Raw genomic sequence first — 26,374 nt, 5'->3', positions numbered from 1 at the left:
TGCAGCACAGCCTCCCCTGTGCTGCAGACCCTGATGCTGCAGCTGATGCTTCAGATCCAGTAGGGAGCATCCACAAAGCTATCCCTCTGCTTGGCTGCAGAGCCTGTAGGCAGAGACCCCAGAGCCTCCCATGCAAGCTGCCCCTCGTCCTGGTGAAGAGCCTCAGCCCACAGTGGATTTCACACTTCCCACAGAGCCAGGCCTTTCAACCCACACCTGGGCTTCTTCCCTATACCATCCTTTCCCTGAGAAGTCAAGAGCACTGTTTGTGGTCACTGCTTCTGGCTACAGGCCAGAAAGAGACTTGGGAGGGAGAGGGAACCACCAGCTACTCAAAGCACACAAATATCTCTCAGATCAGAAGTAGGAGCTGGCAGGGTTTAATCTGCTCTATTGCAGGAGGAAGTAAGTAACTAATTATCAAAATAAAATACATCGAAGGCTTCAACCCTCCTATGCTTCATCCCTCAGCAAGATTCAGACTTTAAAAGCCCTGCCCTTTTAAAAAGGCTTATTTTTATAAGAGAAGAAGGAAGGAAAAAGGATATGAGGGAAGAAAGGAGGGAAATACACCTGCAGCCTGGCTGCTGCAGCCCCACTTGCGACAGACAAGAGTGAGGAATCTCAGAGGGGTCAGCACTATGCTGTCTGCTAGCCAGAGTGAGAGGCATGTTCAATCTTCTGCCTAAGATGCCCCTTCCTGTTCCCAGCCCGGAGGACAGTCCACCACCTACTGTGTACAGAACAAGCTTGAAGCCCACTGATCCTTTTCCATATCCCACACCAATACCACCAAAATCTCTCAGGCCTTTAACACCCTACTTGGCAGATAGCTCCTGCTTCCCTGGAGTAACTTTACACCAATGTGGCCTTCTGGGAAAAGCTGTCAGCCAAGGACTCTTGCCAGTCACCACCTATCTATAGTATACAAAGGAGGGGCTCAAGGTAACTAAGTGATATAATTTAGATCTAACAGCAAAAGAGGTTCCACACCATCTCCAAGAGGGCTGAGCTGGGTGGGTGGTCCCAGAGTGGAGCTACATGGATGCCTAGGCCATGCATACTTGCAGAGGTAATCTGCAGGTGGAAATAAGACATACAGACCAAGCATGGGAGTCCCACGGAGCTGCCCAGGCTGAGGAGGACACAGGAAGGACTATGCAGATCACAACAACCAAGGTCAGGGAACACCCTGAGGGCCTGCTGGCCTCTCCAAAGAACAAAGATGACACATCATGTGAACCAGCACTGAGGAGCCCTGGCCCAGCTGTTCCACCTCAGATGCTGTGTTTGTTCCACCAGCAAAGGGGCCACCACAGAGGGAGAGGGGGGACAGCCCAATCTGTTTGCACAGCTGAAGCCTTTGGATCAACTCAAAAATCACAGTGACAGCTGAACAAGGTCCGAGGTTCCCAGGCTGTGTGGTGCTGACAGCCGCCCAGAGATGTGCTTGGCTAGGATGACGGTTTAGCAAAAAGGAAAACAAACTGTGATTCTAAAATAAAGAAGATGGGGCTTCCTGACAGCCAGCCTGGGTGCACTTCCTGAAAGGAGGCCCCAGCAGAGTGACAGTCTCTCAAGCCTTAGTTTTTCTTCTTCCTGTGTCTCCTGGTTACCGTGTAGATAACAGCCTTTGGGCTAACCACCACACACACACCATTACCTTTTGCTAGACTTCTTACCCAAGCAAGCTTCAGGGTCCCCAGGATAAGGTGCCCATGATGGCTCCTTTCCTTGCACAGCTGCCCAAAGGACTAACCAAGGCTGTTGTCCTTACTAACAAGGTGGCTGAGTGGACTCACACAGGTGACCTTGCGATAGATCTGGGCGGCGTTCTGGCACTCCGAATAGGGGTACTCTGAGGTGGCCATCTCCAGCATGCACATCCCGAAGGCGTAGACATCAACGGACTCATCATAATGCTCCTCATACATTTCCGGTGCCATGAACTCAGGGGTACCTACATCAGGAGCAGCAGACACAGTTATTACGGATCATGGCTCCTTGGCCCCACAGATGCTCCTGGCCTCCATTGTATGAGACCCATGATACACACAGGGACAGATCCCAGGGTTTAAGCAGGTGTGCTCTACAGACTGTGTCTAAACCTCATCTTATGGCATCAGGGATAGGTTCCATCAGTTTCCAGAGCCATGCATGTAGAAGCCAGAGGGCAACCTGACAGTGTCACTCCTCTAGCACTGTCTCCCACAACTCTTTCTCTCTTTTTCCTTTGAGTCAGGCTCTTTCATTCTCCTGGAGCAGAGTACCCTAGACTAGCTAGCCAGTGGACCCAGAGATAGTAACCAAGTTTTTGCTTTAAAAATCCAAATCACCCAGTAGCCTGGCTAGCCTGCGTGCTCTACGGAGCCCCTCTCTGTCTCATAACCAATAGGATTAGAGGCTGGTTGCCACTCTACTGGCTGTCACTGTCAGGCAGGTTTGTGCTAACTAGGGACCCTCAAGCTTAGGTGGCAAATGCTTTTAACCTCTAAGCCATCTCTCCAGCCCTATGTTGGTATCTCTTGCCCATTATTTCTGTTTAATATTCATTGTGAGTTTAGCCCAAAATTGAAAAAATATGAAAACATAAGTATGGGTTTATGTAAAAGATAAAGAATTATAGAAAAAGCCCATCAGAAATGACAGACCAAGAAGAGACCTCGTGCTGAGAACTTTCATCCTGTACTATTGAAATTCTCGGGTACTAACACCACTGATGTTCAGTATGTTTAAGTTTCTTCCTACCCCCCGTCATAGAATAATGAATATACTTCTTAAGCCACAAGATGCATGACAGAGGTGTCCCAGGCAGGGGTAGCCTACAAATGGATCATGTCCTTCCTATCCTTCATATATCCTTGGGACCCCAGGATATCCTGGGGGGTTGCATGGGCCCAGAGCACAATGATCACTCAGGAGGGTCACCATGGTAGCAGCTGGAACACAGTGAACAGGTCAGCTGACTTGGCAGGAAACCCCAAGTTGCAGGAAGGAAAGGCTCCCTCCGTTGCCCATAATGCCACCCCATGATGCCTCTGTCAGGGACTGTGTGAGACAATTTGTCCTATGATAACAAGGAGAAACCACAAAACCCTTTCCTACTAGAGGGGCCAACAAAGGGACTCCAGGGGCATGACCTGAGCCCTAGAGAGGACTGTGACAGAAGTCAGGCTCCCACCACTTGGAGCCAGGCCAGCTACAACGTAGCACATGCAGGAACCCCACTCTTAAAACAGAGACTCCATTCACTGGCTGTCCACATGATATTAGGGTCAACAGACAGCAGCAGCCCTGGGCTTGGACTCTTTGGGGATCTATAAAAACTGAGGACCCTTCTCTGCAGTAAGTATCCCAGAAAGCCTGATTCCAGGAGATGGGCCTATCTCTGATCAGAGGCTGGAACTAGTTCTGATCCAGGAAAGGAGACCCTAATAATTCCTGAACATGGGTACACTTGACTCATTTTTCCTTTTCATCTCACTGATTAAACCTGAATTTTAGAAATAATGTGTACAGGGCTGGAGAGATGCCTCAGCAGTTAAGAGCACTGACTGTTCTTCCAGAGGTCCTGAGTTCAATTCCCAGCAACCACATGGTGGCTCACAACCATCTGTAATGGGGTCCAATACCCTCTTCTGGTGTGTCTGAAGACAGATACAGCATACTCATCATATATATATATAAAATAAATAAATAAAATCTTAAAAAAATTTTTTTAAATATTTTTAAAAAAGAAAAGAAATAACGTGTACATGTGCTCATACGCAGACGCACATGCGATTGTCTCATACGCATATGCACATGCGATTGTCTAGGCTGCTGTCCCACCCATTAACCTGTTTCATGTTCAGCTATCAGCTGCAGAGCTGTTCACCCCAGTCTATGGCTGCCCTGCACAGCTGCCAGGCACCCCCAGGTCCCTGCAGATGAGCCTGTGTAGAGCAAAAATGGCAGTCCCCGCCCCCACCCCAGGTGCTAGGGACCATTCCTTACACTACTGCTCTCCAAGCTTCTCTTACCAAAGTCAGTCAAGACTTCTGAGGGTCTAGCCCCGGCCACCTTCTCCTTTCTAATGGAAAGGTAACTTTAGCTTGTGACTACAAGACATCTCTGTCTTCTAACGAACAGGAGAATGTGCTGAAGCCTGGCAGTAGTGGAACAGGCTGCTTCAGCTTAACACTACACTCATCCTATCACCCAGTCTGTGTGTCCTGAGTCTGTAATGAAAGACAAATGGCTTCCTCCATGGGACTCAAAAGCTCTTTTCTTTTCTTTTTTTTCTCTTTCTCTCTCTTTCTCTCTCTCTCTCTCTCTCTCTCTCTCTCTCTCTCTCTCTGTCTCTCTCTTTCTTTCTTTCTTTCTTTCTTTATTTATTTTCTTTAGGTCTTTGACTTTTGTTATAAGAATGAATTAGTAATTGGCCCTTGCCTGTCTCCTCACTGAGCAGGCAGAATCCATCTCCCCATGTTCTAGGTGGACCCTATATTGCCTGGAACTCTTAAGGGCTTACCTGTTGCATTCCTATGATACCAACAGCCTGGGGCCCCTCCTACTCTCTTCTCTACCTGGCATACCCAACCCATTCAGGACTGACCTGTAGCTCATTCTAGAATACCTATCTTCAGTTCACCTTGGCCTCTTTCCCATTTCACTCTTCAAGGGCAAATTTACAAAACCTGCTTGGAAACATCCCAGAGCTCAGGGCCTGGGTGTACTCCCCACAGTCACCAGGATGGAACACACAGGCCTTCATCTGGCTCCACTATTTCGCAGATCAGGAAAGCGAGGCCTCAATCATTCCCCGATTCTTACCCGCTCCAAGAAGGCCTCCTGGGTGGGTCAGACCTCCCCAGCCCCAGGGGTCTGCCTTGGACATAATACAAGCATTACTGTACCTACTTCACTTTCAGGTCCTACAAAGGGGCTGTGGGGTTCTCCGGCCCCACCAAAGCATCTAGAACACATAACCCCATGTAGCCTGCAGTGCTACGGCTACTGGTATGCATGTAGCCATGTCTGTATTTACAAATATATATTTTAAAAATGTAACATATGACATTCATTGTACTTAACCTAAGTGATCTGAGTGCCAACATTTATCCCCTTCTACTAACAGGCCCAAGAAGAAGCTTCATTTGCAGGGTCTGGGGATACCTGGGTAACAGGCCTTGGGGAGCCCCCATCTGGCCTCAGCCTTCCTTTGCACTTGCTGCAAACAGGACTTTCAAGAAAGTGCCCATGGGAATCCCCCTAAGTAAGTCTCACCCCAATCAGAAGCATCCAAGCACATTCCTGATCTAGCCTAACTTTCTAGGTTCAACAAGCAAAAGCCAGGGTGACAGGGGATACCCCACAGAGCTGGGCACTCAATGGTTCAGTGCCCTCCTAGGCCTGCCAGAAACACCATTCCAACATATTCTTATCATCCAAGCCAGCAACTTGAAGCCTTGTTTCCAAAAAGGCAAAGAGCTCACTGGCTGTGGGACATAGGGCCTCAGCTTCTTGAAGTAGGATCAGTCTAGCTCTGAACATTTCTTTCTGAGGCAGGTGACCGGGAGGAGCCCTCCAGTCACATGTCAGAGCTCAAAGTCTGCAACCAGAAGTCACATCCAAGTCCAAAAAAATCTGGCTAAACCCTTCCCAGAGCTCAGAGTCAGGGTGCAGCAACCACAACCACATAGCCCCGAACCTCCACCCATTTCTCTTCATTTTCAAAAGATTTCTTTCATGTGATTAGGGGGGTGTGTGTGTGCCACATGTGTCAGGGTGGTAACAGAAGCCAGATCCTCTGGAGCTATAGTTAAAGATGGCTGTAAGTCACCTAACATGTGTGCTAGAAATTAAACTTGGGTCCTCTAGAAGAGCAATATATACTCTAATTAAGAGCTGAGCCATCTCTCCAACCGCACTGCCTGGCCCTTTAAATGTAGCCTTTGGGGATTTGAACCCAGGTCCTTATGGTTATGCTACAAGTACTCTTCCTAGCTGAGCTAACTTTCTAGCTTAGCTCTACCTACTTTCACAGACAGGAAACTGAGACTTGGGTCAGTCCTACCATTTTACTCTATCAGGATAAAGAGACCAGAGATCTAGGCTCCAAAGGGCTATTTCCCAGACAAGACAGCTATACTAAATATTACATTCCAAAGACACTACTGAAAATATAGCAGTCCCCCAAGATTGCCACACTGGCCAATTTCTTTCCCCAAACAATTCATAAGGGCCTGAGGCCAACCTTCCTCCTTGTCCTGTTCAGGTGAGTAACCAGCCTTGATGGAGGGGCACACCTGATGTCAAGACAGTGAAGAGTCCAAAACAGTTGTTACTGAAGTCCCTCTAATGTTCTTTCCAAAGCCCACAAGATCCTTCCCAGCATCTGCTAGACACTTAGTGCTATGCTGGTCATTTCAAGGTTGGGCATATAACATGATCCAGACCTCCCTTTATCCTTACGTAGAACTGCAGGCTACAATCCCAGGACCCAGAGTACCAACCCCCAAAAGTTGGCTAGGAAGGTCCCTCAGAGAAGAAGCCTGGAGCCAAGGCCTGAGGACAAGAAAGGACCCAAACCCTCAGCACAACCCTCTACCACCATGTGGATACCATGCTGGGCCTCTCTGATCCTTCTTTCTGGTCAGACACTGCACGTTGTCATTTCTTTGTGCCCCACAGCCTTGGGTATTCCTCTCCCTGACTACTGGGACCAGCTCCAGTCCCACTTCCCACAAGCAGTGTAATTCCTCTGTGGTAACACTACTTCCTCCTCCTGAGCAGCCACAGTGTCCACCACAGCTCAGAAGTTGGCATCTAGCCCACCACCCTTGGCAGGCAATCATAGGTGGTACCTGACACAGCCAAGAATCTTGATGCAGAGACCACCCTACTCCTGAGTCTGAAAGGACTCTCAGTGGGAAACAGTGCCAGTATTTCTAGGCAAGCTGGAAGGCAGTGTGTTCCCCACTAGGCAGATCCTCTCACTGAGCTACCAGAATCCTGAGGCTGCTTGGATACCCAAACACTCTGATAAGCCTTCTGTACCAGGTCTGAAGTAACAGCAAATCCAGGTTTCTGAGGTTCCTTGAATGATGTGTGGTTCCAGTGTGCCTAGGGAGAAGAAACAGGCTCACCTATCACACTTTTGGCAAAAGATGCTCTTTTAAGGGTGGCCAGACCCAAGTCACCAATCTTCACAGAGCCAGTGGGTCCAGTGATGAAGATGTTGTCACACTTGAGATCTCGGTGGATGATGGGAGGTGTCCTTGTATGCAGGAACAGCAGACCCTTCAGGATCTGCCGGCACCAGCTCCTCAGTACCTTGGGCTTCATCACCTTGAACCGCTTCAGGTACCTGGGGGAGGGGCAGAATTATCAAGCAGCTCACCTGCTGAGGCCCTTAGCAAGGCCCTGCCTGGCAAAGTACAATCTGTGACAAAGCTTAGTCACATGAGTTTTGCAACTGTGTGGGACAGGCAGTGAGGGGAAAGGGAGATGCCAACAGCTCTTCTACCCAGGGAGTCTCAGCTGGATCAAGGCAGCTGAGCCAGGACCGCGGCCCTCCACTGGATCTTCTCATTGGAGACCTTGCTACCAAACCCATGCCAGTCATAGCCTTAATTTCCTGGATGTGATAAGAAGCCACCAAATGGGGCAGGGTCCTAGTCCAGCATTTGGGTGACAGAGGAATATCTATAGTCAAAGGTCATGAAGGCCAGGCTATCCATGCAACAAGCTGTGTGCTGGGCCCTGGTTTCACCCATGGAGAGGTAGGGAGTGACATTCTCTCACTGAATCTGCACAATAGAGTGAAGCTGCCCAGAAGCAGAAAATATCAAAGTCCTACTTGGAGCCTCAGGGTTAAAATGATTCAGAGGAACTCAACTACAGCCACCCAGAGGGGACATTCCTATACCCCCATAGCACAGACCTCAGGAAAGAGAGTAGCAAACTGCCATGGCCACTGAACTCCCAACCTCCTGCTGTGTTCTGTTTGGCCCTTAGTGTCTGTATTTTGCTTCCAGGCCACTAGAACATGCCAGGCTAGCCTCTAGGCAAACAGATATTGACCAGAAATAAGGTCCCAGACAAAACAGACAAAGGAACTGTGCCACTGGGAAGTGTCCTACACAGGAAGGGAGAGTGGAAATAGTCAAGTGGTCATGAGAACCAGTCTCATTTGTTACAAGAAGCCAGAGGGAACCAAATGCTAGGAAGACTATTAGGTCTGAGTCTTCTCACTTGGGGAATGGACTTCCCATGGCTTAGAGAAAGAATATGACTCACAAAAGACACTGCTGAATGGACACTAGATCACAGATACCAGCCAGGTTGACCCAAGCATTCCAACACCTGTTACCCTATCACAGCCTCTACCCAAGGCTACTCCAGCCCACATGTGTGCAGCACTTACGTCTTCAGTGTCCCCGAGGTCATCAGCTCTGTCACTAGCACGATACATCGCTTGCCCTTGGCACTGGACTCCCAGAAGTCATAGAAACGCACGATGTTGGGGTGCTGTAGACCTTTCAGCATCTCTGCCTCCTCTTTGAACCGCTGCCGTTCAAGCTTGGTGAGCTTCCGGTCCTAGGGCCAGAGATAGGTGCACTGGGTGGGTGGTGCCCTGGGTCCTGGCAGCCACTCTCCCTCCTTCCAGGGGAGTGCAGCAGAAGAAGCCTCAGGGGCAGGTAGTCCCCAGCAGCAACATATAGAAGAATCTATACTTCCTCTCTACCCACCTGACAAATGGTGCACCACAGCTAAGCCCTTGGGCCCCACAACCCCAGAGGCAGCCCCTGCCTGGGGCCCTCTGGAAGAAGTTGCTCTGAGAAGCCAGAAGCAGCTCACACCCCATGCCGCTGAGCTCTTGCACTGTTACCTGTAGAACACCTCTCTGAGGCCTCTGTTCCCTCAGAGATCATTCATTTCAGAGTATTCGTTAAAGGGATGAAATGTCAGCTTGCTTCTAAAGCATACACAGTAGGGGGAGGTGCTCAAGACCCAGGGGACTGCAGCACCAGAAGCCAGCACTGAGGTGATGAAGGGCCATCTTGGCAAAGGCAATTCTGAGAGCGAGCAGCAGCCCAGCCCTCGGAGCCGAAAGGAGCACGCTTCGCCTAGCTTTGGGCGGCTGTGCTTGGCCTTGGTGGCAGAACTAATCACTCTCCCAAAGTCTCCAGCAGAGCAGTAAGCAGACATCACTGTAGGTCTAGGGATGTAGCTCACTGCAAACAGTGCTTGCTTGCCACACACAAAGCCCTGGGTTCAATCCTCAGCACTCAATGAGGGAGGCCTGGTGGCCCACATAGCACTTGGGAGGTGGAGGCAGAAGGATCAGAAGTTCAAGGTTATTTTCAGTTATATATCAAGTTGGAGGTCCGCCTGGGCTATATGAGAACCTGTCTCAAATTAAAGAAAAGAAAACCTCATTGCTATCTTGAAACTTTCATCAAGTTGCATGCCTTTTGCCCTCTGCCCTAGTCCTTGCCTCACTAACCGGAGCAGCCTACCTAGACCCTGACTCTATCCCCTTTCCCAAATCTATCCATGGATTCTCATTCTGGAGCACTCAAAACAACCCCAAAGAGCTCCCAAACTCTGCTCTGTGCTTCCCAGTTTTTCTCATGAGACGCCACAGCCATGGGCCCCAGGGTGATCTTCCCCCCCCCGCTCCCCCCCCCCAACTCTATAAACATAGAGAACCCTTCTCAGCTCCACCTAAGTGGAGTCACCTTCCAGTCTGCTTCCCTACCACACAAGCCAGAGCCACAGGAGAGTGACAAGACAGGTGTTTATATTCACAAAGGAAACTGTTAACACAACTAAACCCAGAACGCAGAAACTGGGAGGAATTCCAGGAGACAGGAAGCAGATGGTTTGAGATAGATCAAGGAGAGATCAGAGCTAAAAGGAAATATAAGCAAAGATCCCGAGGACCCTTTTAGAAGGCCCCACACAATGTCAAGCCAGAGTCCAACAGAAGCAGTGGCCAACAGGGTCATGACAAGCGTCACCGTGTTAAAAAATTATACCCCAATTGACAGCCACACCTGTTTAGGCCAGACCCCTGCCCCATAACACAGACCCTCATCTGACCCTTTGCTCATCAGTGAGACAGTAGCTATCATCAACAAGGCCAAACAGCCAAGAGAAATCATAAGTCTGTAACCAGCACCAGAAAGACAATCATTCTCTGTAACCAGCACCAGAAAGACAATCATTCAGAGACTTCGAAACAGATAACTAATGTTCTTCCCATGAAGACCCGAGATGCGGACCTGCATATTCAAGAGCAAACTTCTACTCTAAAAGAAAACACCCAGAGATGAGTTCTTACAAGTTTTGAAAGCCGAGCTGGCTTTGTTTAATATGTAAACATAGTCCATAATCCAGTGAAACACTGAGTACAAATGAGTTAATCTCTAATCTAGACAGTAAAATGGTAACATGTTCCACTCATTAAAATTACTGTTTATCTAAGATAATGAAAGCAAAGCTACACACTGAGAGAAACCATTTCCAATATATACGTCTGACAAAGGACTTGGCCCCTGAGTGGAAAAACAGCATCTATAAAGGATGCAAACAGACAGATGCTTCGCCAAACAACCCGGAGAAATGGCCAAGATCTCTCAGCAGCTTCCGACCAGCTCTGGATCCCATCATTCCCCTCAAAAAGAAGATCCATGGAGAGAAAAGAAACACAAGCCCTCAAAAGATGAAAAAAGAGCAGGCTCCACCACCGCCCCACCTAACATCAGCTGAAGGACCCCATGCTGGTAAACAAACCAGCATGGTGAAACAAAGTGTTTCAGAGAAACACTTTGTTGCCACACCCATAAAACCAGTATGTGCCTCAGCAACTAGAAGGAAAAACAAAGGCAACAACAACAACAACAAAAACAAAAAAGCCCTCTTGATTAAAAACTATTCTGCATGAATCCCCAAAGCATCAGTCTGAATTAAGGAAGTCAGGCATAAGCACATGTGTGGTGGGAAGCCATTTTTATTGGGAACTTTATTAGACTAATAACAAAAGGGTCAGCTTCAGAACAGTGGCTGCCTCTGGAGTGGGCAAGATCTGGAACTGAGAATCTGGTATGCAGGGTCAGCATGGTGTGTGTGTGTGTGTGCACACGCCCATGCATGTGCATGTGCCCAAAAGCATATGAAAGCTTGAGATTTACATTTGATTTCTTTTGGGGTTAGGGGAATAAGACAAGGTCTCTTAGTAACTCTGACTGGCCTCACACACAGAGACCTGCCAGCTTCTTCCTGTGTGAGAACTGGAGTTGAAGGGATGAGCTACCACACCTACTGGTCATGCCTGTTGTCCTCCATGACTCTCCACCTGAGGCTGGGTCTTATACTGAAGCAGGGTCTTGCTTAAACCAGAACTCACTGATTTTCCTGGTCTAGCTAAGCAGTTTGCTCCTGGGATTCTCTGTCTCTGCCTCTGGGATTAAAAACAGGCTGCACCACCCACCCAGTTTACTTACCCACAATGCTTCAGATATAAACTAATGCTTTCTCAGCCAGTTATTCAACAACTGAACCGTCTCCCCAGCCCTAACTTGAATTTTTCAAGATATGTATTTCAGTGTTTATAAATTACACTTCAATTTTTAAAATGTAACAAAAAAATAAAAAGTTAAAACTTTCCAAAGACTGAAAGAGAGACAGACAGAGAGAGAGAGAGACAGAGAGAGAGAGAGAGAGAGAGAGACAGACAGACAGACAGAGACAGAGACAGAGACACAGACAGAGACAGAGACAGAGAAAGAGAAACAGACAGATTAGAAACAACAAAGAACTACCTGGAAGACAAACAACCATGTAGCCATGGCTCTAAGAAAAGACATTATGAAATATATACAGTGGAATAGCATTTCCCTGGATTAAAAGGAGAATGTCTTAGGATGAAAAGGCCTGCTGAAGTCAGGTCAGTAATGAAAACTGACCTACCCGCCAGTTCTGTCCCAGTGAAACTTCAGAATCCTGAGGTCTGAAAGGATTTCCTATCAGGCGGCAGGCAGTAAGATCAGTGAAGGGCAGCAGCAGCAGCATCCTCAAAGTGCCAACTAAGAATTTTATACCCAGCCAAATGATCACCACTCCAGGATGATGAGACTCATGTTCCCTTATGTAGGAACTTCCCATGCCCTCTAAATGAAGTAACCCTACTGAACAGAAATGGATGTGTCAGGGTTGGGGAAACAGCTCAGCAGGCAAGAGAGCTTGTTGTGCAAGCATGAGTTTGAATATCCAATACCCACATAAAAGCCAGTTGTGGTTGTGTGCATCTAGGATCCCCTATGCACAGTGAAAGGCTTGCTTGGCCATCAGCTTAGCTCTAGGTTCAGAGAGAGCCTATCTCAAGTGAATAAGTGGAGAGTGATAGAACAGGACATCAGACATCCTCCTCTAGGCTCTACAGAGGCTCATGCAGCTGCACACAGACACATGAGTGTAAATCACATACTCACATATATACAAACACATACAAAATGAATGAAGCTAAATTGACTTTGGGGGGGGGGGGGGCTCACTGATGAAGCAGCTGAGAAAATGGCTCCTGGGCCAGCTCAGCTTCCCCCCAAAGCCTTCTTAGGGCAGCAATATTGTCTCCAATTCCCTTCCCATGGGCCTAGTTAGTGACTTGAGAGAAGCCTCAGAGAACCATTAAAGCCTATGTTATTTTACAATATTCACCATCGACCAACAGCAGCATATGGCTCAAAGTGCAATGTGTACGCTGTAAATAAAAAAAAACTAACATAAATAGTTTGTGGGAGAAGGCACCTTGTATAAGCTACAGTTCAGTATTGCCTTCCCCGTGTGAGTGCATGTGTGTGTGCATGTGTGGGTGCATGGATGCATGTGTTTGTATGTGTGTGTACTCATATATACATGTGCATACATTCATGTGTTGATAGTTACCTAACCCAGAGCCTGGTGCAGTATTAATGATGCCAAGTAGCTAAAAGCAATAAATTAAAGACACTAAAGTCATGAATTGTTAGCCATGGTGCCTCTAGGAATGAGACGGAAAGTGGAACAGAGACATTATAATACATTCCATGCCAGCAGAATGTTTTACCAAGGTGCCATGCTCCTTGGTCATTTACGATTAGATCACACATGCTCTTTGGAGCACAACCATCTCTTCACCAGGTTATCTAAGTTATCCTCATCCTTTGCTCCGATATTTGCTGGTCGTGCAAAGGGGAGACAAAATGGCAGCCTCCAAGGTGGGAAGAGGGGCATTCAGGAGCACTTAGGTCTGACAGCCCAGGTGATCAGATAACCTGTTCCTGATGGGCTTAACCAATGCTTCAGGGCAACATGGAGACACACACAAGGGTGCTTTTGGTATGAAGAAAGTCAGAGGCCGCTGAATGGTGGTGGTAGAGGCAGCACACACCTTTAATCCCAGCACTCGGTGGCAGAGGCAGGCAGATCTCTGTGAGTTTGAGGACAGCCTGGTCTACAGAGCAAGTTCTGGGATAGCCAGGACTACACAGAGAAACCCTGTCTCAAAAAAGAAAAAAGTGAGAGTTGCTGCCTAGAAAGTTTGAGTGTCTGCAGGTAACCACCCCTGCGGCAGCCCAGGGCCACAGCACCGTCGCAACAGCCCCAGTGGGTGATGGCTGAGGGAGTCAGGCCCAAGAGGCACATGTTGCAAGAGTGCAGTGTCTTCCTACAGACAGCAAGGGAAGAGAAGCATGCCTTCTGAGGACTGCAAGAGGGTAAGAACCACACTCAGGCCATGGTGGCAGAGTGCTGGCTCACAGGGGCACAGGGCAACTGGTGGCAAACCTCTTTCCAGAGCATGGGCTTGTGGTCTGAGTCAAACCAAAGAAACGCCACAGGAATTTTTTTTTAACCCATAAAGAATGAAGATATGTTATTTGTAGAAAATGGATATAATTGGAATAGTCATAGCAAGAGAATGATGTCTTCACGGAAAGACAGTTATTACAGGTTTGCTCTCGCTTGTGGGTGCTTGAGTTTGTGCCAACGTATAAAACCACGTACAGACAGGTAACAAAAGGAGAAGCGAAACTTTCCAGGAGAACAAAGGGAACCACTAGGAAGAGAGGGTGCCCCAAAGGAGAGGAAGTATAGAGAAATACACTCAAAGTATATCATATGCTTTCATGAAAACGTAACCCAGTACAGCGGTTTTTAATTCTTTTATGTTACATGTATGGGTATTTTGCTTTGCATATATGTCTGTGTACCATGTGCTTACCTGCTACCTGCTGAGGTCAGAGGAGGCCGCTGGACCCCTGGAACTGGAGTTACAGATGGTTGTGAGATACTATGTGGTTGCTGGGAATTGACCTGAGTCTTTTGCAAGAAGAACAAATTCTCTTAGCTGTTAAGCCAATTCTCCAGCCCCCAAATACTATTTTTAAGCAAAGAAAGGCTCTGGACTCTGGGTCCAGAGCTATACTATGAAGGGAGAGTAGGCCTAGTTTGGGCTCTAACTAGTTAAGACAGAATGGGGTTACAGGTCCCTGGAAGAGCTCAGGCCTACCCAAAGATTCACTTCCCTGTGTGTTCACACCCAGTGGTGGCCCATCCTGGGGCCAGCAGGCATCTGGTCAGGTAGCACAGAGCTGCAACTGCACACCTGTGTCTCTTCTGTCCCCTCACCTCCTGAAGTACCTCAGTATTCTATAAAGGTTCAGTGTCCCTGAATGCTCCACACTGTCCTGGGAAACAGGACCTCCCTCCACCCTCAGGTCCAGGCCCACTGTTCCTACTGCTGTGGCACCTACTCTTCTGCTCACAGTCTAGGGCAAGTGAAGGTATGTGATCTGGAAGTCTGTGGGCAGGATAAGTGTACGGGGTGTAATGTCTGAAAGGGTGAAGCCACTGTATCCTCCAAGTTCTGCCTTAGGTCAGCATCTAGGAAAGCAAAAAAACCTTAGGGGAAAGTCACCAACAGACAAGAAAGTAAACATGCAATTGCCCACTGAGGGAAAAAATAAGGCTGAAGGAGCAAGTGGGCATAGCCAGCCAGGGCACCCAGCCGCCAAACAGAACCCTCTCTGCAGACAGCCTGGGAGAACAGTGATTCCCCACTCTATGCAAGACACAGACAGGGCCAGTATCTTTGAAGGAAGAGGCTTCTGGAAGGACATAATGAAGAGAGACCACACAAGGTATAATGCAAAGCAGGCTGGGGACAAACTCAGGACGGCAGTGGGTGTCAGCTTATGGATGGCTCTGGAAGCTGGTTTCAGGCTCCCAAGGGTTGGCTAGACTTGGTACCCCTGTGACCAGCAAAGAAGGCTCCTGGTTTCATTCTCTCGTATACCAGCTGCAAGGGAGAACCCCAGCCCCTCTAATCATCATCTGGGCAACAGTCAGATGTATTGCCAAACAACCAGGATGTACCTCTCTATCTGTGTTTAAGAAAAGATACTGCCATAGAGGTCAAAGTGTTCCTCACAGCTACCAGATAGAAACAGTGGATACAGATGTGACCCAGGACACCAGACAGTGGATGATATGTACCTAGAGTCAGGCCCTGAAAGAGAGAGCAGCCATCAATGCTGCATCCCACTGCCTACCTCGTCAGTCCAAGCATGTGCTCAGATTGAGGGCTCAGGACTCAGGGAAGTCACCAGTGGGCACCTGCCCTACCTAGTCTTCTTGGTCAAGTTATCTGAGGCAGAAACGTGTACCAGAAAGTCTGGCACCCGTTGTCTTTGAAGATAATGCTATTTTCTTCAGAATGGAATGGATAGGGGTAGAGAAAGAATGACAGGTGTCAGGTGACTTGAGGCCTGCTCTCTCAAGGCCAAGCTCCTGCCCCTAGGACTCTCAGTCAGTCACTGACCAAAAGATATGGGTACCCTCACCAATGGGGAGGAAGCCACTGTAAATAAATAAATAATATAGATTAATTTTTAATATAAACATCAAAATGCCAACTTATCAGGGCTTAACTATTTTAAATGACCTACTGGTTCAGGATAGCATAAATCCAAAAGTTTAGGTAAATGGTTTTAAGGTTCCCTTCCCATTTCCAACGATCTGGAAATACCAACTCTCTCGTCTCCTATAGGATCCAAGGGCAGATGTCAGCTCTCCTTCAGCCACTTCACAACTAAGTCCATTTGCAAGGTTGCCTCCCACTCCAGTTGAATTTGGCGTCTGACTTCTGCAAGCCTGACAATGCAGCGGTGTTCTCAGTCTCTTCTGACATTCCCCTACTCCTCCCCAGTATAAGATTCTGAGATACAGCTCTTTAAATAAAACCCTTGTGTACCTAAGATTCTGAGGCCAAGCGTACTTCTCCAAAACTGGGTGACCATTAGGAATTAATAATGCGCAGGTGAGTAGAAAGGAAATAAATTTTACTGAAAATGTGCCTTCTCTGCACCATGGGGGAGCTTTTGGCAGCCACACCAGGCACCTATGGAGTGATTTTAATTATCTTAGGAGAGAATCTGGGCCTGGCATAAGTCTGCCTATCTTCTGGTGTATGTCCATGGACTCTGAGAAGGTCTCCACTCAATCAATAAAAGACAAAGAAGGTCCACAAGCCATAGAAGGGACATTTTTCACTTCCTCCCAGCACTTATGAGACCTGGATTCTGTGTTTCCTCCATCAGGACCAGCAGCCACCTCATCAATCAATCAATCAATCAATCAGGAAGCTCCACCCTTGCCATGGGCACCCACGCTATGAGTGGGGTAGTTTGAGGGCAGGCTCTGTGCATCCTACTTACCCCCAAACACACACATACTATAGGGCTTGGATTTCAAGAAGCCACCATCTGCCAAAATAAAGTTGTCACAGAGCAGGGAGAACCATTGTGGAGACCAGCAGACCTGTCACCATGTAGCATGGAAGGAAGGGAAAGTTCACATAAAGACCAGGAGAAAGAAAGTTAGCAGGGGATGGCACATAACAGATGGTGATCCAGACACAGCTCTTCTGAGGCCTGGCCAACAATGTGGTACAGGTGATGAAGGTGTGGGTTGTCTGGACCAATTGCTAGGCCTCAAAGTGAGTGGATGGGAGACATGAGCCTTCTTCAGGACACACACAGGCATGGCCGACCTCACTGAACTTCTCTAGTAGCTTCAGGATGCACAGAGACCAAGTGGATACCACGCCTTTCTTCTCACAAGTGCCACCTGGGGAGGTGCCTGTTAGCAAGGAGTTCCTCCGCATACCACTCCATCCCATAAGCAGGCTGGGTCAAGGAGGTACAGGAGACAAAGGGACATTTTCATAGATTCATAAGCAGCCCCTGAAGGGAGAGGTAACATTCAGGCGTTACCCAACTGACTGTGGGAAAGAAATCAGAGGGAGGCCAGAGGGTCTTGGGACACCTCCTACCTATACACCTTATGCATGCTGCCCACTTGGGCTTCCCAGTGAGTCTGAGAGATAGCCACAATGCCCAGAGCCAGCCTGTCTTTCATTTCACTGTGACCTTCTAAAATGGTCCATGTGAGTGTTTGAGGCCATACCAGAAAGATCAGGTAGAGAAGCTAGCTACCCTCTGTCCTCTGAGTACCAGACAACTGACGCTAGCCTAAAGCTCGCACCTAAATGCTATAGCATACCTGGTGAAAGGAGGGTAAGGTGGTAGCCTGCAGTCAGAGTGAACCAGAATTCCAGAGACTCACTGTCTTCTTTAGAAGCATATAGCATACATCATCATGGTGTACTCTCTGTCAGATGAAAGCCCCCATCCAATAGAACACACCTAAGTGTAACCAATAGGCTCTGGACCAGGCTTCTTGCTCACCAAAGAAACCCAAGAGATCTGGCCCTGCTGACAACTACCTTAAACAATGGAGACCCTCAGCCCTGTAGTCAGGGCCTCAGGGCTGAGGGTCCTGTCTTGGAGGGAGATGGGATAACAATGACCCTGTAGCCCAGTCCCCTCAATACCAAGTGATGGGCAGTGATACCATATCTAGGAAGACCTTGGTGCTAGCTGGGATGAGGCCATTTTTGGGAAGGAAGGGAGGGTAGATGCCAGTGGAGAGCTTTGTGCACCTGCGCTCAGCAGCGTCAGATATAACAGAGCAGCTGAGCAAAGAAACAGGTGGACATGCCAGGAACAGCAGGTGGAGCTGGGTGCAGGGCATGTGGGCGTTTCCAGGTAGAGATGTTACAGTTTACAGAGTCAACCTACAACTCAGGAGGAAAAACTAGAGAGCCCTCACATGCAGCCTGTTCCACGCCTCAGGACAGCACTCAAGGGCCTTCTCTCCAGCCTGTGGTGGCCCTACAGGATCTAAGCCACATCCCACGCCTCGCCCCTGAGCAAGGCCACCTGGCCACCTTCCCAGGAACTGGCAACATCGGTGATAATTACAAGCAGAAAGCCTAGGGCAGGCTTAGGCGTGGCAAACACGTCAGGAGAAGTAAAGGGTGACTCTGTAATCTCACCCACTCCTTCTAGAAGAAAACATCACTGCTGCACTTAGAAAGGCTGCTGAGTGTTTCGAGAAAGGGGATTAAGGGAACCTAAGCCCCACTACCACCCAGAGCTACCTCGGACCCTTCAGAAGAACAGCTGGCCCCACCTGCAGTGTGTGTACCAATGGGGACCACAATGTGAGTGGACATAAGCAATTCATGTTTGGTGGGAACAGATGACCTCATCATGTTTTGAGGGGTCAGCTAAGAGGCAGAAAGCCACCTCTTTAGAAATCACCTATTCCAGAGTACCTGCCTTCAAATGAAAGGGACACACACTTCCCCAAAGGAATCCCCAGGGACCCTTCCTAACCAGGCTATTGTAAGGGATTGAGGGCATTGACCTCTGACACCACTCTGATCCCAATATGAGGCTCAGTGCTCTCCAAAGCTAGACTAGAAGCTAGCATGGCTGTTTCACCCTGAATGCCCACCATAAATTGTCCTGGCCCTGAGTGGAGTCCCCACTGAGGACAACAGCTGACAACAGAGGCTGACACTGTGAGTGTGGGCCACTGTAAAGAGAGGTCACAGTGGAGGAGAGCCACTTCAGAGGAGGGCAGCAGTAAAAGGGGGCCATCACAGAGGAGGGTCACCATGGAGGAAGACCAGTTGTAGAAAAGGACCTTGCTTTCCTTCTTTTCTTTCTCTCTTTTTTTCCTGGCTTTTGAGACAGGGTTTCTCTGTGTAGCTCTGGCTATCTTGGAACTCACTCTATAGATCAGGCTGGCCTTGAACTCAAGAGATCCACCTGCCTCTGCCTCCCAAGTGCTGGGATCAAAGGTGTGTGCTACTACCACCCAGCTACATCAATTTTCTTAAGGGAATATCACTTTTACACTCATGTAGAGAAGCAACTTGGAAGCCTTGGATATTGCCTAAACTAGAAGGTCATAAAGAAGAAGCTTCAGCGAACATACAAGCCAAGAAGCCCCTGCCCTGGAACCCCCTCCTGAGGTCCATCCTGTACCTCCTTGAATACCTGAAGGGTCCAGTCTCCCTTGAGCTGACATCCCACATATCTGATTTCTAGAAAGGGTAGGCCCTACCTCATAGCCTCTCTCCTGTGGGGTCACCTAAAGATAGATTTGGAAGGCATCATGACCACAGGTCAGCAGGATTAACACAGCCCAGTCAGCAGGGACAGCTCCCTCAGGGTGAGGCTGTGAAATTCTGCTCAGTCAGTTTCTAATGCCAGGTTTGCAGGACTGCCCACTCCCTTGGGGGCTGAACTCTGGCAGCCTATCTTACCGGGCAGATGCTGCATCCTTCTATCAGGGCCAACACTTCAGGGCATCTCAGGGTGAGTAGCATTGGTACAGGGTCTTAACATTCTGCTGAAAGCTGTGGCTCCCCCTCCATTCTATACTAGCTGATGGCCAGACGTGAAGCTCGGAGCACTCAAGAGGGTTGAGAAGTCTATGTGTTGCTGTATCAAGCCCATTTCTGGCTTAGTACTGCATCATAAACTGTGTGTTACACCCTCAAGCAGGATAGCTGAAGATGGATGGAGGAAACAGAAATCTGGCAACAGCAAAAAAGGTTTATGAGGACCAGCGAGGTGGCTCAGCAAGTAAAAGTGTAAGCCTGGTGACCTAAGTTCTATCCCTGGAACTAGAAGAAGAGAATGAACTCCTCAAAGATGTCTTCTGACCTCCACACCCACACTCTGGCACACATGTGCCTGTACCTGCATTTAACACACACACACACACACACACACACACACACACACACACACACACAATGTGCTGCTCTTATAGAAACACAATGGTCTAATCATGAAACATAGAGGAAACTAAATATTTTCTGTCATCCCTCAGCATATAAGTAGTGCCAAAATAGGAACTCTTTGGATCGTGTTGTGTTAAGAATGTTTGATTTTAAAATTGCTGTTTGAGCTGCTGGCTTACATTTCATTTTTTTTTTTTTTTTTCAAAATCAAGACTGTAAGAGCCAGAAGATAAGGGGTTTCGATGTGAGATTGTATCTTGTCATAAAGTTAGAAGCCTCGCCCATAAGGTTTCACCAACATGAAGGAAAAAACATGAGCTGAAAAAAGACAAGACTCATGCCAAAGTTAACAGGGGCAAGGGGGGAACCATAACACCTCAACCCTACACAAAGAACTCCAGACAACTCAGAAATGCCCAAAGTGGAGAAAAATGTTCTTCCCCAGGGAGGAGCACACCCATTGGCTATCCTATGCCAAATGGTCAGGCCTGAAAACACACATACAAGTAACATTATACAGACTGAGCAGGTAGCAGTTAGGGATATGTATACATATACATCTGTGCATGTAACAACAATTAATGAAAAGATGAGCCCATAGATTTGAAAGAGATCAGGATGGGAACACAGGAGAATGTAGAAGGTTTGGCCTAGTGTTACTTATATTTTAACGTTAGTTTGGGTCTCTAAAACTGTTTATTTGAGTGTCTATACATAGTTTTTGGGAACCTGTCTCTAACTGGTTCTGTTTGGTTAATAAAAATATCAACAACAAATAGCTGAGAGGGACAGACAGAGGAGAGATTTAAGAATTTCCTGGGCTTGGGACCAGGAGAGGAAGAGGGAGAGAAGAAGAGGGAAAAGGAAAGGGAAAGCTAGGAAAGGGAAGGGGGAGCAGGGAAGGGGGAGAGGGAGAGGGAGACATGGCCACCATGTGAGAGCCAGGAGAGTGCAGCCCAAAGCACAGCCCAATTATACAGCCCTCTGGGTCTAAAATAGCTAAGATACAATGTAAAACCTAAAAAACAGTAACTCAAGATTACTGGCAGGAAGTGGATTAACCAACAGAGATTAGACAATGGTCCAACTATTGAACTATATAAGACATATCAAAATATAAAGACAATAAATATATAAGTATATATATATATATATATATATATATATATATATATATCTTTCATTGTAGAACATAAACCATTGAGATGGGTTAATCAATAGAAACTAGACAATGGCCCAACTATTGAACTATATAAGACATATCAAAATGTAAAGAGAATATATATGTGTGTGTATACATATATGTATATACATGTGTGCCTGTATGTATATATGTGTATATATGTATGTGTGTGTATATATATATGTATATATATACATACATTGTATTCATTGTAGAACGTAAACCATTGAGGTTAGTAGCAAACACACCAGCAAGAATTTATTAATTAGTTAATTATTTCAACAGGACAATTTGAAGGAAAGAAAGAAAAGGGGAAATATGTAATTATGTTATAATTTTAAAAAATAAGAGAAATAAAAAACAACCAATATCATTCATTGAATTCCAGCTGAGGCTAAGACAGAATTTCTAACAATTTCTGAAAAAAAGGCCATAGACAATAATACAATTTTGTACTATATACTTCTGTAAATAGTGTTCTCAGCATTGACAATTATAAAGTCATAGTATTGATCAAGTCTGGGAAGCATTGAAGGTGCTCCGTGTCCAGCAGTATCAAATATTTACCAAGATTTAATTATTTATGTAAAAATAAACAAGCACATCCATCTCATTAGTAAGTTCGATTTTGTCCTTGATGAATGGCAAAATTATAGGTATACTGAAGATTTGCTTTAAAATGGACTTTTATAAGTTATTATATTTGATTCATAGACCTATTTTATCTATCTATGCATTCAGGGTAACAAATATACAAAGTTTAACATGCCCATCTCATTAATACCCACAGAATGAAGTTGACTGTACTACATTCTCTCCCTTCTCCTAAGTCCCTAGGTGGTCTGAATGAGCCTACCAATATCTAAGATGGCCTTGGGGGTCAGGGAATAGCTTCACACTGGATGTCTGAGTAGCCACACTTTAAGCATGAACATCCAGGGTATCCCTCTCAGCCAGACGCTATCCTAATGCAGGCAGAGTAATAGAGATATGGGCCTTATTCTAACTGCCTGAGAAGTAAAAGGAAATCTCTGAGAAAGATAACATCAGCCAGGCCTGGAGCGTCAGGCTAGCAATCCCAGCATCCTGGAGGTAGAAGAAAGGATGCCAAGAGCTCAAAGTAATCCTTGGCTACCAAAAAGTACAAGGCCATCCTGGGATACAAGAGAGGGAAACATGTCCTTCAATAAGAGGGGTATAGGGAACAGATTATCCAGAGCTGTAATTAGTTCATCCACAACTTTTAAATATGTCAATAACAAATGTCCAGACAGAGGAACAAGACCAACTAACAAGAATGAGGAGAAAAAAATAGTAACAACAATCCCGAATATTGGATGTGGACTTTAAAAAGAACCAGGTTAGCGGCTGGAGAGATGGCTCAGTAGTTATGAACTCGGGCTGCTCTTCTAGACAACTGGACTTCGATTCCCAGCACCCACAGAGTGGCTCACATCCGTCTTTAACTACAGTTCCAAGATGTTCAGTCTCCTCGTCTGGCCTCCCCAGGCACTGCTATAAACCATGGTGAGCATGTGTATGTATATGTTATGTATATGTATGGTTTACCTTCATATATAGGATTAGTGTGGCCAAGAAAATAGAAGATGAATCGTTTCATCAGAACTAAGACTGTAGAATAAGAATATAAAAATCTAGAGCTAAAAACTGAAATGAAGAACTCAATATATAGGTTTTAAGTAGATATAGATGAGGGTAGATCTTGCAAACTGGAAGGCAAACCATAGAAAATACAAGGTCAGGACTGAGGCAGTGGCTCAGCAGGTAAAGTGCTGGCTCCACAAGCATGGAGACCAGAGTTTGGATTCCCCAGAACCCATGTAAAAGTTGGTGGGCATGGTGACCTGCCTGTAATCCCAGAGTGTGAGAAACAGAAATTGGGAACACCCCTCCCCACCCCCCAGAGCAAGCTGGCTATCCAAATGAGGTGGTTTGAAAAAAAAATGACTCCCATAGACTCATAGGGAGTGGTACCAACAGGAGGTATGGCCTTGTTGGAGAAAGTATGGCACTAGGGGTGGGCTTTGAGGTCTCAGATGCTTAAGCCAAGCCCAGTGAATAGTCTCTCTCTGCCTGCTGCCTGTGGATCCAGATGTAGAACACTCAGCTATCTCTCCAGCACCATGTTTGCATACTTCCTGCCATGATGATAATGGACTAAACCTCTGAGCTGTAAGTCAGCTCCAATTAAATGTTTTCCTTTATGAGAGTTGCTATGGTCTCTAACTAAGGCACCAGACTAGCTAAAACAGAGAATTCTGGATTCAATGAGAAACCCAGACTCACTATAAAAGGTAGAGAGTAATCAAGGAAGGCTTGATCCAACATTAATTCAGGCCTCCACACATGTATGCACAGACATGCACCCACATACATGAGCCTGCATACACATATGCACACACCACATATAACCATAGGCAAAAGAGAAAATACATAGATTGAAATCTAGACAGAAAGAAAATAACAAACAACACAGAAGATGGTAAGAAATGTCCAGCCTACTTGTAAATGGGTTTCTGGAAGTAGAAAGCATAAAGAATCGAACCAAAGAAATATGTAAAAATCAATGCCCTCCAATTTTTTTAAAAAGAAAAATCCATAGATTAAAAAAAAAGTATGCGCCCCAAGCAGACTAAATAAAAAGAATATTACACCTGAGCACAACATATTTCAAATTAAAAAAAGATAAAAAGCTCAGACACAAAAAAGATAAAATAACAAGGAAGAGGGTTATTTGCTGCTTTTTTTGCAAAAAGCTCTCAGTTCCTAGCATCCAGGTCAAGTGGTTCACAGCTCCAAGGAACTGGAGTCTCTTTTGCTCCTAGCAGCCACTTGTCCTCTCACACACAAAACACATATATATGCACATTATTTTAAATGTTTTTCTTTAAATAGCAAATAGGTTGGAAGGCAAGGTATTTACAACCTTCAAAGGAGCCACTGGAAGAGGGGCAGCTGACCTCAATGAAAACCATTGAAAATGGTCTGCACGGTGTCTTGCAAAGGGTTGGAGAGAAGGCAACTGTCAACCCACGATTACAAAACCAGGGGGAAAATATCATCAAGAATAAAGACGCTTTTAGACACAAACATTCCTGACAAACAGATACTAAAGGGAATGCAAAGGAGAGACCTAACAGTCACAGCTGGGACCGCAGAAAAGATTAGAAAGCAGAAGAAAGGATACACGCAGTAGCCATACGCAACCAGAACTGACTACTCAAGAGAACAATAATGTCACGTGATACAAGACAGGTGTGCTGCGGCAGGATGAGGGGTGGCTTAGTTGGTGAGTGTGAGTATGAGGTCCTGAGTTCTATCATCAGAACCTACATGAAGAACCCAGGTGAAAAAGCAAGCTGTAAATCTTCGAAGGGGCTGGCAGGGAGAAGGAAGGCGTGACTGGAGGAAGGAGACAAGGGAAGGTGGGGTGAGGGTGGTAAGAATGTGCTATGTATGTTCGTGAAATTGTCAAAGAACAAAGAGAACAGGAATCATGCAAAATCTAAAAGCCAGGTGAGCAGCACAGTTGACAGTGGGGAGGCGGAGACGGGGATCCCTCAGGTTCTGTGGCCAGCCAGCCTACTCTGTATGGCAAGGTCTGGGCCAGACAGACAGACAGAGTCTGTCATGAATGAGATGGGGATGGGGCGATGGCTCAGTAGGTAAGAGTACTTGCTACTCAAGCTTATGGGGCTGAGTTTGGATCCCCAATACCTATGTAAAAAAGCCACCTGTGGCCGTCCGTGCACATGCTTGGATCTAGTGCTATGAAGGGCAAACACAGAAGATCACTATGGTTTACCTACTGGCTGCCAGCCTAGCTCCAGGTTGAGTGAGAGACCCTGTCTCAAGGGAATAAGAAAGAGAGTGACAGAGATACCAGACATCTTCCTCTGGCCTCTGCATGTAGGCACAACACATGACACACATGCCTGCATGCACATGCACATTCAACACACACGCCAAGATGGCTCCTGAGGAATGCAGGAATGAGACCCAAGGTTGACTTCTGGCTTCCACTCAAATGTATACACATGTGTACACCCTAGTATGTGCACACATTAAAGATGTAAAAAAAATAAATGAGGGGTTAAATTACCTAACAATATCCCTCAAAGCAGAGAAGAGCAGTCATGCAGTGCTTGTGTTGCCTGGGAGGTATCCATTAAGTATGAATTTCTACCAAGTTTTAGAGGTGCGGTATTGCATTTGCAGTATAACTAGGCAAAGGAAGAAAGGAGGGAAGGAGGGAGGAAGGAAGGAGGGAAGGAGGAAGGAAGGAGGAAAAGAGGAAAGGAGGGAGGGAGAGAAGGAAGGAAATGAAAAAGAAAGAAAAAAGAAAACTCAATGACAGATGTACAACAAAGTGCAAACTCAAAACTTCCCAGAGCCCAGAGCCCCGAGCCCCAAGAACTGCTCACTTAATTAAAGGGCAGCCACGCCTGTGAAGATGAAGTGGTTGTGAAGATCGCTGCTGCTGCAAGCATGTGCAAGCTTGTGATGAAATAATGACCCCCAAATGGCACAGACACAATGAATGAGAAGACACGGCAGATGAAATCAGCACCGCCGCGCACAGCCACCATGCCAATTACCCTGCTGTCCTAAAGTGCCCAGTTTAGCACTCGCCTTCCCCAGAGCTTGCCCACAGCAGAAATACAAGACTGCTCCAGCGTCTCTGGAAAGTTAGTGCATGATTCCCTTCTCGAGATGCAGAGTAACTGCATATGTGATACAGAGCTGTCTTCCACTAATGTCCCTTCCTAGAAGGAGGTTAGTACCTGGGTGAAGACGGACCTTCCGCTCTACCTCCAACTGTATCTGAGGCTCTGCAAGATGCTGTTCTTCCTTCGGCTAGGACAATACACATCCTGAGATCTGGGAGCTAAACACACCGACTGCACATTGGAAAGATCTGGGTTTGGGGAACTCTCTTCCGCCCTCAAATCTATTCCCCTGTGCCTCTTTTCTCTCTT

At 46.8% G+C, this 26,374-nt stretch overlaps 1 protein-coding gene and 1 long non-coding RNA gene across 14 annotated transcripts in view; one reads left to right on the top strand and one right to left on the bottom strand.

The window, feature by feature from the left end:
• Window positions 1–26,374, bottom strand: part of Wnk2 (WNK lysine deficient protein kinase 2) — a 104,201-nt gene that overhangs the window by 54,468 nt on the left and 23,359 nt on the right. For all 13 annotated transcript variants that reach the window (XM_076939060.1, XM_076939057.1, XM_076939061.1 and 10 more), the window contains 3 exons: window positions 8,411–8,583; window positions 7,131–7,351; window positions 1,803–1,960 (listed from right to left, as the gene is read on the bottom strand). In XM_076939060.1, coding sequence (XP_076795175.1) covers window positions 1,803–1,960; window positions 7,131–7,351; window positions 8,411–8,583 — 552 coding nt within the window. The remainder of the gene's footprint in view (window positions 1–1,802; window positions 1,961–7,130; window positions 7,352–8,410; window positions 8,584–26,374) is intronic.
• On the top strand, window positions 13,675–16,286 carry LOC143443180 (uncharacterized). Its single transcript, XR_013111943.1, has 2 exons — window positions 13,675–13,745; window positions 16,079–16,286. It is a non-coding gene; the product is annotated as an uncharacterized LOC143443180 (long non-coding RNA).

The sequence above is a fragment of the Arvicanthis niloticus genome, chromosome 8 (genome assembly GCF_011762505.2).
Source record: "Arvicanthis niloticus isolate mArvNil1 chromosome 8, mArvNil1.pat.X, whole genome shotgun sequence".
NCBI classification, from domain to species: domain Eukaryota; kingdom Metazoa; phylum Chordata; class Mammalia; order Rodentia; family Muridae; genus Arvicanthis; species Arvicanthis niloticus.
Note: the sequence above shows the minus strand (reverse complement) of the source record. Positions and strands in the feature narration are given on the sequence as shown.